Below are 17,219 nucleotides of genomic sequence, written 5' to 3'. Positions count from 1 at the left end.
ATGGCAGCAAAAAAGAGTTATGTATGGGTCGTGTACTGCAGCGGGACTCCACTTTCGCGCTTCCCCAAGGACACTTGGTGCCATCTATCGTCGCCGCCGCGAAGCGCGCCCGTGGCCTCCGAAATGCGTGGCGCACCTGGCGTGGCGCCAACGCTGAGCAACGCGTCATGCGGCAACCAGGCTCCTCTCCCGCGCTTCTTTCTGGACACGCTGCTCCATCTAGTGCCACTGCCAAGAAGTCCGCGCCTGGCCTTCGAGACAAGTGGCGTGGCATGCCTCTGCCTCATAAAGCTTAGAATTGCTACCACGTGTGACGCACCCTCAATGGCACATACTCAGTGACCCAAGGTGGCGAGAGGTTCGCCGCAGAGCGGCATATACGTAACCTGAGCCAACGTTTTAAAAATGAAAGGCACCGAGGACGTGAATGGAACTGAAGGCATAATGTTTCATTTAATTTCATTTCATTTTATTACCTTAAAGACCCCTTGATAGGGGTATTAGATAAGGGTTGGGAATACATTAGTACTTAATTTGCATAATACATAAGTGAACACGCAAACAACAACAAAAAACTGCATGTGCTAAAGGGTTACATACGTTAGCGCAAATACACAGAACTAAGTAGTACAAACTAAAGTTGCACGAGCATATAAGTAACACAAGTCATTCCTATTGTGAAAAGTGCGCAGTGACACTCTCCATGAACGTGCAAGGGCAAATGATGGCGGAGATTTGGTGGGGCAGATTGTTCCAATCTGTAGTGCCATGGCATGGCATGTTGGCACTGGCCTAGTGTTACTCAGGCTACTGTTTATTTTCCCCTTAACTAACGGATTAGTTATGTTTAATTATACAACTTCTTGAGTATTGGCTGCAGACCGCAAGTGTGATAGGCTAAGTTGTAGAGCACCTTGAGAAACCTCTCAATAAATAGTTTCCAACTCGATATATCTCACGTGGTCCTTTTTTCCGCGTTCTAAGGAGAGCCCGCGAAATACGAAAAAATACAACGTGACGGGGCACTTGCGTACTGTTATTGTGCTGCTCTCAAGCGTGCGGTGCGTGAACAAAGTCGGCTGCAGCGAGACTGGCCCACGATAGCGCATTTGCACCGTCATGCGACAAGACCCACATGCCCGGATTCCTGCACCAGGCGTGACGCCCTGTCGTGGGCCAGTCTCGCTGCAGCCGACTAAGTGCTCCGAGTCGGCGTCAAAGATTTTCGTCGAAGAGCGGTACGTACCCGGTCCCGAGTCTAGAGTGACCCATGTCGGTGTGCAATAAGTTCGCTGAAGACCGGCAGGTATACGTGCACGTGGCTACATACTCGGTGACCCAAGTTGGTCCGATGGTTGGTTTCGAACCCTGTTCCGTCAGCACAGCAGCCCGCCGTGCAAACCTTTGATCAAGGACTACCTAGTGATCCCGGTAGGAGGAAAGACTGTTAGATACAAAGATACATAGATAAAACATGCATATATAGATTCAAACATAGATAGATAGATAGATAGATAGATAGATAGATAGATAGATAGATAGATAGATAGATAGATAGATAGATAGATAGATAGATCCTGAAAAATGCGGCAAGTATCAGCGTCAGGCAGGGAGATACGATCTCTTTAATGCTATTCCCAGCGTGTGTACAGGAGGTGTTCGGAGACCTGGATTGGAAAGTATTGGGGATAAGAGGTAATGGAGAATACCTTAGTAACTTGCGATTCGCTGACGATATTGCCTTGCTTAGTATCTCAGGGGACCAATTGCAATACATGCTCACTGACCTGGAGAGGCAAAGCAGAAGGGTGGGTCTAAAAATTAATCTGCAGAAAACTGATGTTTAACAATCTCGGAGGAGAACAGCAGTTTACGATAGGTAGCAAGGCATTGGAAGTGGTAAGAAGATACATCTACTTAGGGCAGGTAGCGACCACGGACCCGGATCATGAGACTGGAATAATCAGAAGAATAAGAACTGGCTGGGGTGCCTTTGACAGGCATTCTCAGATCATGAACAGTAGGTCGCCGTTATCCCTCAAGAGAAGAGTGTATAACAACTGTGTCTTACCAGTGCTCACCTACGAAGCAGAAACCTGAAGTAGGGTTCTACTTAAATTGAGGACGACGCAATTAGCCATGGGAAGAAGAATGGTGGGTGCAACTTTAAGGGGAGTTAAGAAGAGAACAGATTGGGTGAAGGAACAAACGCGAGTTAATGACATATTAGTTGAACTCAAAAAAAAAAGAAATGGGCATGGGCAGGGCATGTAACGAGAAGGTAAAATAACCGATTGGTCATTAAGGGCAAGAAAAGGGAAGCGTAGGAGGGGGCGGCATAAAATTAGGTGGGCGGATGAGATTAAAAAGTTTGCAGGGACAACATGGCCGCAATTAGCACATGACCGCGGTAGTTGGAGATGTATGGGAGAGGCCTTTGCACTGCAGTGGGCATAGCCAGGCTGTTGCTGCTGCTGATGATCATGAGAATACTAACACAATAAAAAAAAGCCTTCAATAAGCCTTATACCAGAGGTCATTATTACTAACAGAAGTCGCTGTAATCAACCATGATCGATGAACGATACCAGCCTACCCTTTGACACGAACTGAGCGCTCGACAATGAGCTCGTTATTATTAACTTTTTATGCATTTTTATAGGCCCTGAGGGTCTACAGTATGCGTTAACAAATGACAGAATCCGGAAGAACTGACAGAAAATCCAAATAAGTGTACTGCTCCGAAATGTAATGTATTTCCTTGCGGTGTTTTCCCTGCCTTTGTAGCCGCCAAAACTCCAGTAATCTATTATTACTCTACCCACCTGAATCTCAAGATCTGTGGTTTTTGTTAACAAATAACAGAGCTTTAAAAATTGTTATTGCTCTAAAAAACTAATATCCACCACTAAAACTAATATCATATGCAGTAACTATAGTATAACGTATAAAGTTTAGTATCGAATCTTTGACGCAGTTTTTATTTTGCCTTTTTTCCCACATAAGTCTGGAATAGTTTAATCTCCTTACCCCCCCCCCCCCCCCTCCCACTCTCTCAATGCAGAGTAGCATGACACCGGTTGTATGATAGCCGGGAAAGAATCCCTGCTTTCCAATAAAGAGTTTCTCTCTTCTTGCCTAGTAGAAAACAGCCCACAGCGCCTCACTGCGACAAGGCTGCAAACCCGATGGCACGCTTTCCGCGCTGTCGGTGAGATGGCGCAAAGCTCCTGAACGGCGAAGGGATTTCGGGCCAGAGGAGAAGAAAGGAGGTTTCACCACATGCGTGGTGCACGTGCTAAAGAACAAGCTTTACAGGGGTAATACTGCTCTAGTTCGCCGGAGTGCAAGACTTTTGGAAAGGCTGCCGTATACCTTAGTATAAGTGTGCCTCTGTTGAATTTAAAGAAAAATCAGTCAACAGCTGCTCGCGTCAATTCTGAAAAGTATTCCGGATAAATTTTGTAATTGTGTTATTGCGTGGCATTTTTTTGGCTCGTCCCACACACTCAACGGTAGGTAGGAAGGTTCATATCTCGCCTCCTTTTGGGCCTCTTCATTATTTTATTATGCAGCTTGGGGACTCCCACCTGAATACGTGAGAAGGCAGAAAATGATTTTCTCGTCAACACCACTGCTGCAAATTTGATTAGGCTTGTTTCCCTTAAAAGAAAAAAAAATGATGAAATCCAGTGACTGTTGGTAGCGAATTTTAAAGCGAAGGCTTTACTGGCCACGAACTTGCGATTTCGCCGGGGCGGTGCTCCGAGGATGCACGTGACGTCACAACGCGCGCGTCGCTGCGGATATTTCACTCTCTCTAGCTTTCTAGTCACTACTGCGCATGCGCCACTAGTAGCACCGAGCCACAGGTGTTCCGCCACTGCTGCGCCGCGCCTTTCCGCCGCCGCCGTTTGGTATGACGTCATACGGCGTTCTCGTCATTGCTCTCGCCTCCGCTCGCTTCGCCAGCTGCGTCGCATGCCTGATAACATGTCGGAGGATTGAAAAGGAGAGCTCGCGTGCGCCGCAACCACTGTTGAGGCGGCAGTATGGACGGCGACGATTATGATAAGCAGGAGGAGGCCTGGAATCGACATCGGAACGAGATGAAGAGGAAACGAATCGCCCAGGAAACAGACGAACAGAGCGCCGAACGACTGGCTAAACGCCGCAACATAGCTAGACAACCAGACTAACCTGTACTTGCAATCATGATTAACCAAGGCTAACCAGGCTATGCCTTAACTTTCGCTACGTATATCCTGGCATAGCCGAGCTAAGCCACTGCCTATGTTTTACTTAGGGAGTCAATGTTTCCGTAAATGTTGTCGAAAATCGCAAATTTTCAGAAAACAAAACTTTGTAACTCAGCAATGAAGAAGGATGTCACAAATATGTAAACTTCGCCTAGTAGTAAATCTAAAGCAGTCGAAATTGATACATTATACATGGATTTTAAATGTACTACTAATATGTGAGTAGGACTATTGCAAAACCCTCGTAAACAATGAACCAAGCTCACGTAAGATAAAAGTTGGTATATCAAATTTGTGCACTCCAACAGATGCAGTTTACAGTGCTGCGATATCTGTTCTTGGTGTAGAGCTACAAAATTGTAAACGTAGTGATCTATTTTTTCGAGCTTACCAATGTTTGTTTGAAGATTGCTTTTAAAATATTCGGGCAAATAATTAGAACTCCGTTTGTATTGGTCGCTAGAATTGAAGTTCCACTCTCAAATGGAACAAATTTCACTAAAATCGACCCAGTGGTTATCTGAGAAAAGCGTTTCTGCCTTTTCCATGTACTAGAATGTGGGGCACCGGTGTTGGGCCCCAGCTAAAGCTTCCTCTTGAGGAGAGTGCTCGGCGGTTGGTTGAAAGCTCGACTCGAAGCACAATATTGATGCTTTAACTGTTTGGCTTCGATAGCTCGCCAATGCCAGCTAAGATTTCCACACGTATCGCGCCTGAAAACACGTGGGAGCACGTGCGAATGACCAGTTTACATTCGGCCACAGACTCCGTAACGAAACACCAGTGTGATAGTCTCGCCAAACTCTTTCGAGTACGTCACGTTGAATATGAACATATCGCTTGTAAAAAGCGAGAGCTTTAGATCTTCTCCAATCTCTCCAATGCTCTGCTCAACTGCACCGGTTTCGGGATCTGCCGAAGTGGTAACGAAACAAGTTGTAACCGTTATTCGTTGGACTATACAAAAGTCAGCCGTCACGTCATGACATCGTTCTATCACCGCCACCGTCTTCTTGCTGCTGTTGTGATGCATCGCGGTCGCGTCACACACACACACACACACGTACACACGCACATGCAAGCATAAAATCCGCTACGATACTTGGCACAAAATTAAATGATATATAGGAACACAACAGATGACTTAATTGGGGAAGCTACACGGGTTTGCACAAACGCACAGGGACAAAATACCGGACGAAGAACGTAGCCTGTTTGGCGCTCTTTGTGCTGAGTTCCTCGTCCGGTTTTGTCTCTGTGAAGAACAGCGCGTTTGTCCCAACGTGTATAAACCAACTGGCAACGGTTGCAGTTCTATCGTTTGTGTTAAGCCGCTCATCTCACACGTGCAGAATAGTCGGCGTGACGCACGGAAGTACACAAGCACTTTCTCGGCTCTTTATGCATAGTAATTGACTGGAATGCATGGGTAAAGAGAGAGAACCTATTTGAAGGAAGGCAGGGAGGCCACCTTAAGCTAGCGTGCTCTAGCCTGCTATACTCGGCACAAGGGGAGGGGGAAATAGACGTAATGACTGGATGATTAATGATGGTGACATTGCCAAGAGAAGGTGCCAAGGGAAGCGCAGTCGAGGAAGGCAGAAAACTAGGTGGTATGGTGAAACTAGCAAATTCGCAGGTGCAAGTTGGAATCAGTTGGCGCAGGACCGGAGTAATTGGAGATTGCAGGGAGAGGCCTTCGTCCTGCAGTGGACATCAAATAGGCTGGTGATGATGATGATGACACGGAAGGGGGATGCACAACGATGAATGCAGGTTCAGCATTCTAATGGTTAGCACAAAGTAAAAAAAAAGGCATTCAGAAGCGCCATCCGCCTTCCCGAGCTTGGCTGGAGTCACGAAATCAATTGGAACTTCGCCAAAAAGCGCAATGAAGAAGATTGAGTGGGAGCCCATTACCAACTGATCTCTACGTATGAATGTGGGAGCGTTGACACCGTCACCAAATGGTAGGGGTGGAGGGGGGGCAATGATTTTGCACGCTCTTTGGCATGTCTACGTGCCTACGGTAAAGGATCAACATTGTCAAGCACTTTTCAGGCGTCCTATGAGCTGCACGGAGACGTTGTAAAGAATTCTCCAATTGAAGAAAAGCCCAGTCGTCGAAAGCTCATAGAGGCCAGCTCGTGACATCACAGGATTCGACAAAAACGCTCCTTTGACAGATAGCTTTTAAAGTGCCTGTGCGTGTGTCGCTTCAGTTATTCCATGAGGGCAGGCCTGCAGACAAATTACGCACAAACGTGATGACAGAGATTAGAGTGTCCCATGCAGCCAGGAATCGTCAACAGTGTAGGAAAAGGAGAGAGATTGAGAGCCATGGTGAGAAAGTGCCGGATGCTTAGGGCACAAGGAGATTAGGCTCAAGCTAGTATGTGGTCGCTTAAATTCAGTGGCAACCTCAGTGGCTAGGGAAATGTAAGGCGGGCCAGCAGTTGCCACCTCCCATTTTTATTTGTTCACTGAAATGCATTTAAAGGCTGTATGGAGCCCATTCCTTTCAGTCTAGGCTGTTATCACTAAACTCTAGATCAGCATGTCTCCGTACGATGCAACGCTAGTTTATGGCGTAACGACTTCGTGGTCGAACAGTGAGACTCAGTTGGTCATATGCAGGGACAGTTGTTCAAGGCTCTAACTTCGAGCACAACTTTCTCCTACTTAGGAGATCCAAGCAATGGTTGCATAGTCGAATCACCAGATGAATTTCTTGCGCTGGTGAAGCAGTTGTATAATCATTTATATGCCGAGCCAGCTGCCACTCCTGCAGTCTATCCATTTGTTACACCAGCTGAGCCACCGGAAGTTTGTGACTTATCCATAGTTGAGGAAGAGCTCTTTTCGGCTTTGAAGTCTATGAAGCACAATCGCAGTCCAGGATCTGACGCTTTGACATTTGAATGTTATGCTAAGTTTTGGAAACTGTTTGGGAAACCTTTCACACCTTTGCTGAATAGGGCGCTCAGTGAAGGGATCTTGTCAGCACTTGAACAGAGGGGCTAAGCACTCGCCTTTGTAAGGATGAGTCTAGAAGCACCTTTCTAAAAGCATGGCGTCCCAACACACTTCGGCACAGCAATAACAAGCTGATAGTGAGGTCTCTTTCTCTGCGGCTCACTCCACTGCTTAGTGCTGCTTTGGACCACATCAGACGCGCTGCGTCCAGGGGCTTTCAGCTTCACAGTTTAGCAGTAAGGGACCTTCTCGTGTGGGCGAGTGCTAGGAGACTTACAGGTAGCTGGGCTCCTTCGCTCAAGAGAAGGCTTTCGATATATGGCGAAAGCCTTAGACGGGTCCGCAAATAGACCATCCGGCCTTATGGCACTAAAATTAAACGGCCCCAAAACAGGCGGTTGTACCCACGATCTTTGGCGGGAGTCTAAACCAGGACCATTGGTGTTAAGGAGAAGTAGTGGGTACGAGCGCGGAACCCGCGCGGTCCTCAGTTGAGGGTACGTGCGCGGAACGAAAAGACAAGCGTGCGTCCAGGTATCTCGATGACCTTCAAATTTACCTTCTTTCTACTGGCCCCTTCTCGGGAGTGTTGTTTCTCTTACCCTCGGGTGTCGCGCTGGTAGCGCCACGGCTGAATCGCGGCGCATTCCGCGCTCATCACACAGTTAATTAGGGCTAATTAATTAAGATAGAGTTAATTAAGACAGTCGAACCCACGACCTTTGGTGGGAGAAAAGAAATAATAGGAAGTCACAACGCATTCGAATGAAAATGTCCAGTAATTTTATTAATGCCTCGTGAACGTGCAGGCTTTTGCCTTCGTCCTCTCTAGCGTACGCTAAAGTGTGTGTGAACATTTAGCCAGAGGTACCTTTATCGGGTTTTGGGTGAGGCTTGTTTTAGTATGGTTTTTAAGCGAATGGTCAAAGCTTCGTATTCTGGGCCTACATTTTGCTGTTCGCATTGAATATCGCGTCCAGGAGGCTTTCACTGTGGGTCGTGCTATGCGGCAGGGGTATCGTCTCGCGGCGGCTCTCTACGTATTAGTTTTTGAACGGCTTCTGCGGAAGCTGCCCTGTGACAGCAGAATTGGCAGGTTCCTACTTCATCCGGATTCCCCTGCAGCTGCACATTTAGACCATACAGACGACTTTTCCTTTGTACTCCCGGGCAAGTTTGCACCATGTTGGGTGTTACGGACGGTTACTGCAGGGCGAATGGTGCAAGGTTGAAAAGGTCGAAAAGTGCGGTCATGAACTTGAACGTAGCTCAGCCCGGTCCGCAGCCCGTTCATGACCTAGCCGTGAACACACGGTTGCGAATTCTCGGTTTCCAGTCCGATCCACACGGTCTGTCTTTTGAAAACTGGCCGCAAGCTAAGGAGAAACTTGAAACCAAGATTCAGGAGATCAGTGCATTGTCGTGTCCGTTGAAAGCTTGAGCGACAATCCTTCGGCGGCTTCTTTTTCCTTCCTTACGCATGTCCCGAGCCAAGCTTATCTTGGATGGGGTCCTCCTTCGGTTTCTTCCGAAAGGGTCTACTGGCTGCGTGGCTCGGCAGGTGCTCAATTTGCCTACAGAGAAGGAAGGACTAGGGATTCCCGACCTGGACATGTGACTACTTCACTACACGTCAGGTGGACCCAGGTAGCTCTTAACTTAGATGTGCTCTTGACTCGAAGCTTTACCTCATTTTTCTTTAGCACTAGACTGAATTTGTTTTCGCGAAGCACATTCGCTCACTGTAGGCCTCGTTCAGGGCCCCCTTTCCCTTCTTTGCGAAGGCTGCCAACTTTATGGTGTGCCTCTGCAAGGTCCATCTCGATATTGATGTAGTTTTCACTTCGATTAATTCGTATTGTCAACAATACGAATTATCGTTTCACATGCCAACCTGGAAACTGATAACGACCAGCCATCTTGATGTACCGCCCAGCGCGAGACTGTCTTCCCATTAGACGTAGAAGCTTCACAGCCATCCAGACTCATGACTGTGCCCTTTCTGTGGCTGTCATGAGGACACGGTCCGCATTTTTTCTCAGTGTCTGCTTTCCGCAGCTCTCATTTAAGGGATAGCTGGTATCTTTGGCCTTACAGGTGTTCCTCTTTAACCTGTCTGTTTCTTGCGCTTATTGCTTAAGCAGGCTATCAACAAGTTCGTGCTTCTCCTTGTCGTGTGCACATACCAAATTCGGTTAGCACGCTGTGATGCAGTCTTCGGGGGGCGGGCGCCGAGCCGTCATGAGATACTTGCAAAAGACCGGAAGGAGTTCTGGTTCCGTCTCAGCCGGGAACGCCGTCTCTTAGGCGAGAAGTTTCTCTTAGTGTCCGTTTGCCCTGTCGTGATATTTAGTGAGTCTGGAGGAAAGCTCTCCACCAAGCTATATTGCATGCATTCAGGGCCGCTGGACTTGGCCGTGTGCGCCAGTCGATCCACGCGTATTTTTTTCTGCCTTTGTGGAATCCAGAGGCAGAGCCGGTTATATGGCGCATCCTACTGCAGTCCCATTGTGGCGGGGGCGGCTTCCGTGGCTTCCATGGTTGTTTGCCTTGACCTCTTTTGTGTTGAGGCAATCCGAGGGTCTGTTGGGCTAGTGTCCCTGACGACGGACAAGGATGTTTGTGCGTTGTGCGCAGAGGCTCAGTCCGTGCTGCTCCACAGCGGACCCCTTGTCCGGGAAGGACTGCTGGCCAGGACCAGAGCCCCCTCACACTGTCAACTCGGGTAGAGGGGTGTGCCGGGGTCAATATGTGGAAATGATGGTGGGTTGAGGAGTACATTCAAGCTTTTGGACGCCGCGCCTGCGGGTTCCAAGCCATCCTCTCATCTGGCAACTGCACTTAGGAAACGTAGAAGAGTAAAGCGCTGTTTACCTGTGTGTTTATCACAAAATGAAAAAAAAAACAAATAGGATCCAAGATGCAAATCTTCCGATAGCGGGCGTTTCATGCGGAGACGTTGATCAATTTTAATTATCGCCTGTAGCAGATAGGACCATTCTAGTCCTTGGACTGGTCCTCACGCTGAGGCGATCACTTGGACGAAAAATTGAAATTTAATTTCGACTGCTAAACAAAAGTTCACTAGTTGTGCCTTCCAACTAATTACCTCAAGGCACATATCGCAATTTCCAAATCGTACAAGGTGAGGCAGCATAGCATATCCACTTGAAATCTGTTCATGATGCCATTTTCGAGATATGCGCCATGATACTTGCAGTAAGAATGCACTGTTTTTCTCCTTGCTTTTTAAAATAAAACGCCGTTTTAGGCACTGAAGCATGGAAGTATCAGCACCACCAATGCTTTGCTCGCAAACTTCGGTAATTATTATGCTGAGACAGGTTTAATGTTGTCGATTTGTTCCATCCTACCTACACGGCAACAATTTGTAAACTGCAATACGAGCAATAAAGTCAATATTTCGGAGAGGTTATTGGTGAATTTTCGTTTATTAGTTGCTTGTGCCTTTCGATTTCTCGGGCAAGTATGTCTGCCTCTTGAGCAATCCATGTCGAAGACTTGAATTGCGCATCTCCAATAGGTGATCTTTAAAATAGCTTACGTTCATCGCAGAAACACCTGCTCGCAGAAACACAAGGACGCACGTGGATGCTGTGGCATTTAATAGCCCGAGTAGTAATCGGTCGCTGACATTGGTTTAGTCAAGCTCATCACTTGATCGCAGTTTCGACCTTTGTTGAGGTAGTTCACGGTTCCGCCAGAGTATTGCTGAAGCTTCCCGACGCACTCTTTGTAAGCGCTGTCGGTCACCGAGCCACTTACGAATACGTGGTAGTCTGTGGGCACGGAAAAAAAAGAGACACGTTTTTGAGGCCATGACAGTGTCGTATGTTGTGCCGGGCCTGGAGCAGAGATTTACAGCCGTTGCGTAAAACATAAAGAAAGGGCAGAAGAAAGACGAAAGAAAAGAGAAACACGGAAGTAATTATTTTTCGTATATTGTGGACAGCCGGAACACGAATAGGAGACTTCAGGTGACAAGAGCGTGATTAAACAATCGCACTTGAAAGGAAGAAGTAGTTCAATGACTAGAAAATGTAGAGAGGTCGGCCGGAAAATGGAGCCTCTGGCCTGCTACTCTACGTAAGGGAAGGGGAAGAAGGGAAGAAAGAGGGTCACAATGGGGGATGACAATGGGAGAAACGAGGTGAAGGACGCATCGCAAAACTGGTATCACAAGCGTGAGTCCAGGCCCATGTCACACTCGAAAGCAAATCACACGAAAAAGTTACCTCAGGCTGGGTGTTGATCGACCAAGGCAGCCAGTAGACAATGAAACCAATGAAAACATAGCGGAAAGACATTGTTTCTTTTACTGATATGTAGTATTGCTTAAGATGACATTAATACAATTTTGCGTAGAAAAGATGGGTTGGAAAGGACGCCTCAAGTCTCCCGCCATTTTCGCAAGTGGCACTGGCGAACACTCCCACCGCGGTATTCGGGATGTACACAAATACCCAGAGAGTAAATGAATTGGCGGAAGGTAGTACGTGCTATGCGGAGGTTCTGGGTTCGAATCCCACTGCTCTTGTGCCACCGGCGGCGCTTTCGTTTATTGACCTTTTCCAATCTTTTGTTTCAGAATTCAATAAGAATGGGGGATTTTTCTGTACGCTTTTTTTTGCTTCCCGGTCCCCTGGTTTCGTATGTGTTCAAAAAGAGCACATGACACTAAGATCCAGGCGACTCTCTTTTACTTGGTTCTCGACGCAGAAGCGTCAGCAGCAACAATCATTAACTAACAAATACCATTGTGCTTTGTGACCTGTCAGCTTTTAGCGTTTCTGGCACCTCTTATAGCACGACGTGGTTGGACAAAGGCCCACGAGATGTCGCTACCAGCGCTGCTGACATTTGGTATAATTATTGCCATTTGGCAATAAATTACGAACAATGTTGTGACTAAACTTAAACTTTTATTGCCACCCCCACCCCCGCCTGTCGGTGGGCGGCCATTATTACTCTTTAACCCTCACGGGCCATCAGGCCATTGTTTTCGTAGAAGTCCGCCGAAAATGCCGCTATTTTAAACGAACAGCCGGGATTTCATGCCCGGTCTGGATTGTGAGTGCAGGTCTTTTCCTCGTTATTCCGTCATGTACTCGTGACGTCATTAGAGCTATCATCGTCATCGCGCCAGCTATCAGTGGCCTGGGTGGCGTTTTAGGAATTTTGTGTGAGTGGCCTTGTACCTTTGTGGCCAAGTCATTTTGGCAAAGACCGGGTTCCCGGCCTAGGCTTCTAAGAGGTGGGATATCTCGCCACGGTCAAACGTACCTACGCAAGGTATTTTTACGCGTGATGCTTTAGAGGAACTAATGAAGGTACTCACACGATGCTCCTTGACTGGGTTGCTCTATAACGAAGCATTCGATATAGTAAATAAAACGCATCTTTACCGGCAAAGGGTCGCCACTTTCACCTAACGTAAAAGAAAAAAAGATATGTAGCCCAACATGTTTATTCACACACATTGAAAAGGCACTGGAATATTTTACCATCGCAATAAGAAAACGCTCGCGATCTGTGGACAACGCCGCCGTGAAAACGGAGGCAAAATATTATTTTGCTGCACGGATCAGGTAAGTCGCAGTCTCAACTATGAAACAGCGCTCGTTCTCGTGCGAGACTTGGAAGCCCAGTTGTAACATGCTGCCCCCATGACATCATGAACAAGTGCGCAACAGCCTATAGGCGGTAACCACTGTGCAATGTTCTTCATGACCACGTGCTACACCCTAGCGACGACTGGCGCAGTCACGCGCACACCTCGAGTGTACTCGTAAACAGGGAAGCGACGGTCGCTGACGCCACCCACAAGCCCAGTCCACCGCTACATTGTCACGGCACTTCTGTAACACGTCAGCCTTGACGCGCAACCAGTAAGCGCACCTATGGAAGGTTGAGAAGAAAGAAAACCTACAGAAGGTAATCTCACGACGAATGTCTACGCGCATGCGATTAGCATTTGAAGCACTGTAACGCTACGTCGTACTTAGAATGCCGACGCTCGCCATGCATGATGCTCGTACTGCTACCACGCACTAAAGACCCACGGGACGTTGGAAGGCCGGATTTATTTATTTCATATTTATTTAGAACATACTGCAGGCCCAGTGAAGGGCCCTGGCAGGAGGAGCACCATGAGTACAAGATCAAAAAGTACAAGGCAAGATATTAACAATAACATAAATTCACAGAATGAGCGAAGATAATGGCAGCTGATTTCTCTCGGTTATAGTACGCAGGAAAAAAGAAAACTTGAAGATGTTTGTTCTGGCAAAGTAAGAAGTTAGCGTTTCAGTGTGCCTGTTTCGTGTTGACCTGGACTTTACCGGTTTAAGATACAACTCTGGAGCCATTGAAAATTTCTAATTTCTTAGTAAAATGAGGAATTTAAACATTTGTGTTCTGCGCCGAGGTTCTAAGGACTTTATGTTATGTTGAAGCATTAGAATAGATGGGGAGTCAGTGGAACGACATTCGGAACATATGAACAGAACTGCTTTGCGCTGAACTCTTTCAAGCGCATTAATATTAATTTTTGTGCGAGGATCCCATACAGTGAACGTATACTCAAGTTGTGGTCTAATCAGGGTTTTACATGCCAACTGTTTAACATTAGAAAGAGCTTGTTTTAACTTATGTCGAAGAAAACCGAGATTATGAAAAGAAGAAGAGCGTACGGTTTCAATATGTTTGTTCCAGCTACGGTTATGCGTTAGTGTTACTCCAACGTATTTATATTCTTTGACCTCTGAAAGACGATGAGTGGGAAGATTATATGAAAAGGAATTATTTTCTCTTTTGTTAGTGGTCCGCATAAATACTTCCGCATTGTTCCGCATTGATACTTTTTTTCTTGTGACTTTCTCCAGTAAGTTATTGTTACTATAATTGGCATTGTTATTATTATCATTATTATATCTCTTCTATTAAAAGGACTCTGAATTTTTCTTGTTTCTTTTGTTTTATTCAAGGCAAGTTTGGTAGAATATTGCCTAGGGAAGCACGGTAAAAAGCCGAAGTAATGCCTGACTTGTACTTGACACCCTATCAGAACATTATTATGCCGTACAGGTAATAAAATGAAAACAAGGAAGCGAGTCCATTACACATACGTGAAGTCGGCGCGCAAATTAGAGAAGCCGCAGCAATAAACAAAATCGTAAAAAAATAATGTCACACACTAATTAAAGTACAACGTTTGGAATCTCAGATGTCTTGATAACTTTCGCATTATTCGGTTAGCAGTTTTCTTATTATTTTTCAAAATGCTTTAGATAAAGTTCCACACTCCAGTAAATGTAATAGTAGTGGCTACTGATTTAGCTTGTCTTGTACGCGAAAACTTAATTGTTGGTCTACGTAGTTGGCGCGTTTTTGAGTTTTCTATGTTAAGCTCAGGCGTAGCTCCTACGGGGTTTGTTTCACATAATACGTATTGCAGAACAGTGTCGTATTTGTGCCATGCTGACGTAGTATCTCCAACGATAGTTTGTACGTTTATAACTGGTGCAATATATTGCAACATTTAAGATATCGCCACTTGATTTTGCAGAGTGAAGTGTTCGAAATTTTGAACCGTTGCACTCTTTTGTTAAATTAGCAGGAAAATTGGGTTTGTGCCAGTCGTTGGTTAGCCATACCAAAGACTAGTATGCTGGCCTAGAATACACGATAGCCGTGTAAACGTGAAGTTGAACCTTCGATGGAACGCAATGCCTTAGTCTACAAAACATACCGATTTCTCCAGAAATGCATTTTTTTATCTTATGAATATGATGGGTCTGAGAGCTGGGTTAGTGAAAATGACCTCATGAGAATTTTATTGCTGTCAACTGCTGAATCAGGATCCTCTCGGAGTACATCGATATGAATGGATTGGTTGTTGCTCATTTAGGTTTGAACAGTGCGTACTTTGTTTTAGATATGTTCAGCCTAATGTTGGTCGCATTTACCCATACATTCAAGATACTGGTTCGCGTGATTGCTTCATTATAGTGTTTAAATACGTCTGAAGCTGCTAAAAGTACGCTTGCGTTGTCAGCATACACTATTATTTTTTATGCCATTCAATACTTTCAATAGCGTTTATGGAGAACAAGAACAGGAGAGGTCCAAGGATTATGATGTCCCCAAAAGGGACATCATAATAAATTATACTTGCGAATGTCTGTTATACATTGTAGCGTATTTCTGTCTTGATGTTAATGATTGTTTATAAGTTGTCACGTGGTACCGAGGAAACCATAATGAGAATCCTTCCGTGAAATTAGGTCACGTGTGCTGTCGAATGCCTTCGTGATATCCAGAAATATGCCTAGTGCACAATTTTGTTTTAATGTTGTCTAGACTGCGTTTCTTGGCACTAAATAATGGTGTCTCTGTAGACTAGTTCTTGCAGAAGGCATAATGCTCCTTCGCGACGAATCGGTAGTCGGTTACAAAGCACTGTAATGCTGTATTTATAATCTGTTCGGCTACGTTTTAAAATACAGAAAGTACAGACAATGGCTCATACTTCACGTTTGAAGGAACTGTACTTTATGCAGCTATTTCGTATCATAAATGGTTAAGCTTAACCAGCCTTTGATGATGTTATTTGACGTCACATAGCATCGTATATTTGCTTTATCTAAGCCTAGACAACATTTCGTTCGCTAAGCCTCGTCACGCGAAAGATATGACGGCAAATAACGGCACATGGCGTCATCATCCGTATTTAGTTGTTTCGGGCACATTGACGTTTGCATATCGATATGGCGGCATTAGCTAAGTATTACATTGAAGCTGCAAATAAAGTAATTTATATGACGGATCACCTGAGTTGATAAACATCAAAAGCACTCCTGTGAGCAATTCCACTGGAGCATGCAGACCTTTTCAAACAGCGGCAAGTCACAATATCATCAAGTGAAACGAATAAGCAAATTGATGGAAAAACCATGTTTCAATACTCACGGCTCTTGAAGTAGACATTGACCTCACTCTCGAGCATAGTTACATTGGCAGAGTCCTCTCTGAAACCAGTGTATTTGGGTACGAAGGCTGATTATTGAAATAAAAAGAGTTTGTCTTCATCTAGCTAGCTGATACAGAATAAGGAATCGCCATTGACTAATTGCCTAGGTTCGTTACATATATAGATTGTTATTCTACGAGTATTTCCCTGTCATCCTCCTCATCTTGACCAAGGGTTAAGAAAATACATTTGTCATTCTTCTTTTACGTGAATATGTTGTCTGAGGTACTTGTAGAGATTTTTCTTTTTGTCGCTGTAGCTAGGGCACCGAAATAATTAAAACCGTGAACTTATTGGTTGCCTCTGCTAATGGCGTATCCCATCGTCTTATTGAACGTTAACGTTTTATGAAATTCATGAAAGTTTCTCATAAACAAACTTTATGTTATTGAGCGTAACCGTAATTCAATTACATATGAAGAGTTTCTGACCACCCGCAAAAGCTTAGGTAATCCGACTGGGCTATCATCGCTACAGCCTTTTCCGATAGTGTTATTGCCCGTGAACCTAAATACTAGGTCCATGACAGTATTCTATAAATTTGGCTGAAGCTATTGAACGCAATCTTCCTAGAATATCGCACCTATATCGTCTTATCTCTCAGGCTTATTGTTCGTAACCCTACAAATTTATTAAGAGGATGAAAGTGTGCTCTGAATTTACCTAATGTTACAAAAAGTAATGCCACATCAATTCACGCAATCCAACTAAATTATCCCTCTTACAGTTTTATACTGCAGTTTTCACGGATATAAAAGTGTAATTTTGTGAAGGCCACGAAGCTCTTCTGTGAACACAGCTTAACATGTTGAACGTGATCCAATAGGGTCACGTTCAAACAATGACCAACTTAATTAAATAAATGATCAGTTGTTTGATTAAATTAGTAAGTACAAGTAATTTCCCCTATGTCGTCCTTGGTGACATTGTTT

The 17,219-nt window shown here is 45.3% G+C and overlaps 1 protein-coding gene across 4 annotated transcripts in view; it reads right to left on the bottom strand.

Annotated features, from left to right (window-relative positions):
- Nucleotides 1–1,252: 1,252 nt before the first annotated feature.
- Nucleotides 1,253–17,219, bottom strand: part of LOC135914584 (uncharacterized) — a 124,813-nt gene continuing 108,846 nt past the window's right edge. For 3 of the 4 annotated variants that reach the window (XM_065447507.2, XM_070540364.1, XM_065447506.1), the window contains exons 4-6: nucleotides 16,227–16,285; nucleotides 12,595–12,684; nucleotides 10,140–11,035 (exon numbers count right to left, since the gene is read on the bottom strand). In XM_065447507.2, the coding sequence (XP_065303579.1) occupies nucleotides 10,860–11,035; nucleotides 12,595–12,684; nucleotides 16,227–16,285 (325 nt within the window). In that variant the 3' untranslated portion in view covers nucleotides 10,140–10,859. Of the gene's footprint in view, nucleotides 1,420–10,139; nucleotides 11,036–12,594; nucleotides 12,685–16,226; nucleotides 16,286–17,219 lie in introns of those variants that run through there. The other variant, XM_070540365.1, reaches the window with a different exon arrangement.

This window comes from Dermacentor albipictus, chromosome 6 (assembly GCF_038994185.2).
Source record: "Dermacentor albipictus isolate Rhodes 1998 colony chromosome 6, USDA_Dalb.pri_finalv2, whole genome shotgun sequence".
Classification (NCBI taxonomy): domain Eukaryota; kingdom Metazoa; phylum Arthropoda; class Arachnida; order Ixodida; family Ixodidae; genus Dermacentor; species Dermacentor albipictus.
This window is presented reverse-complemented; position numbering and strand designations above follow the sequence as displayed.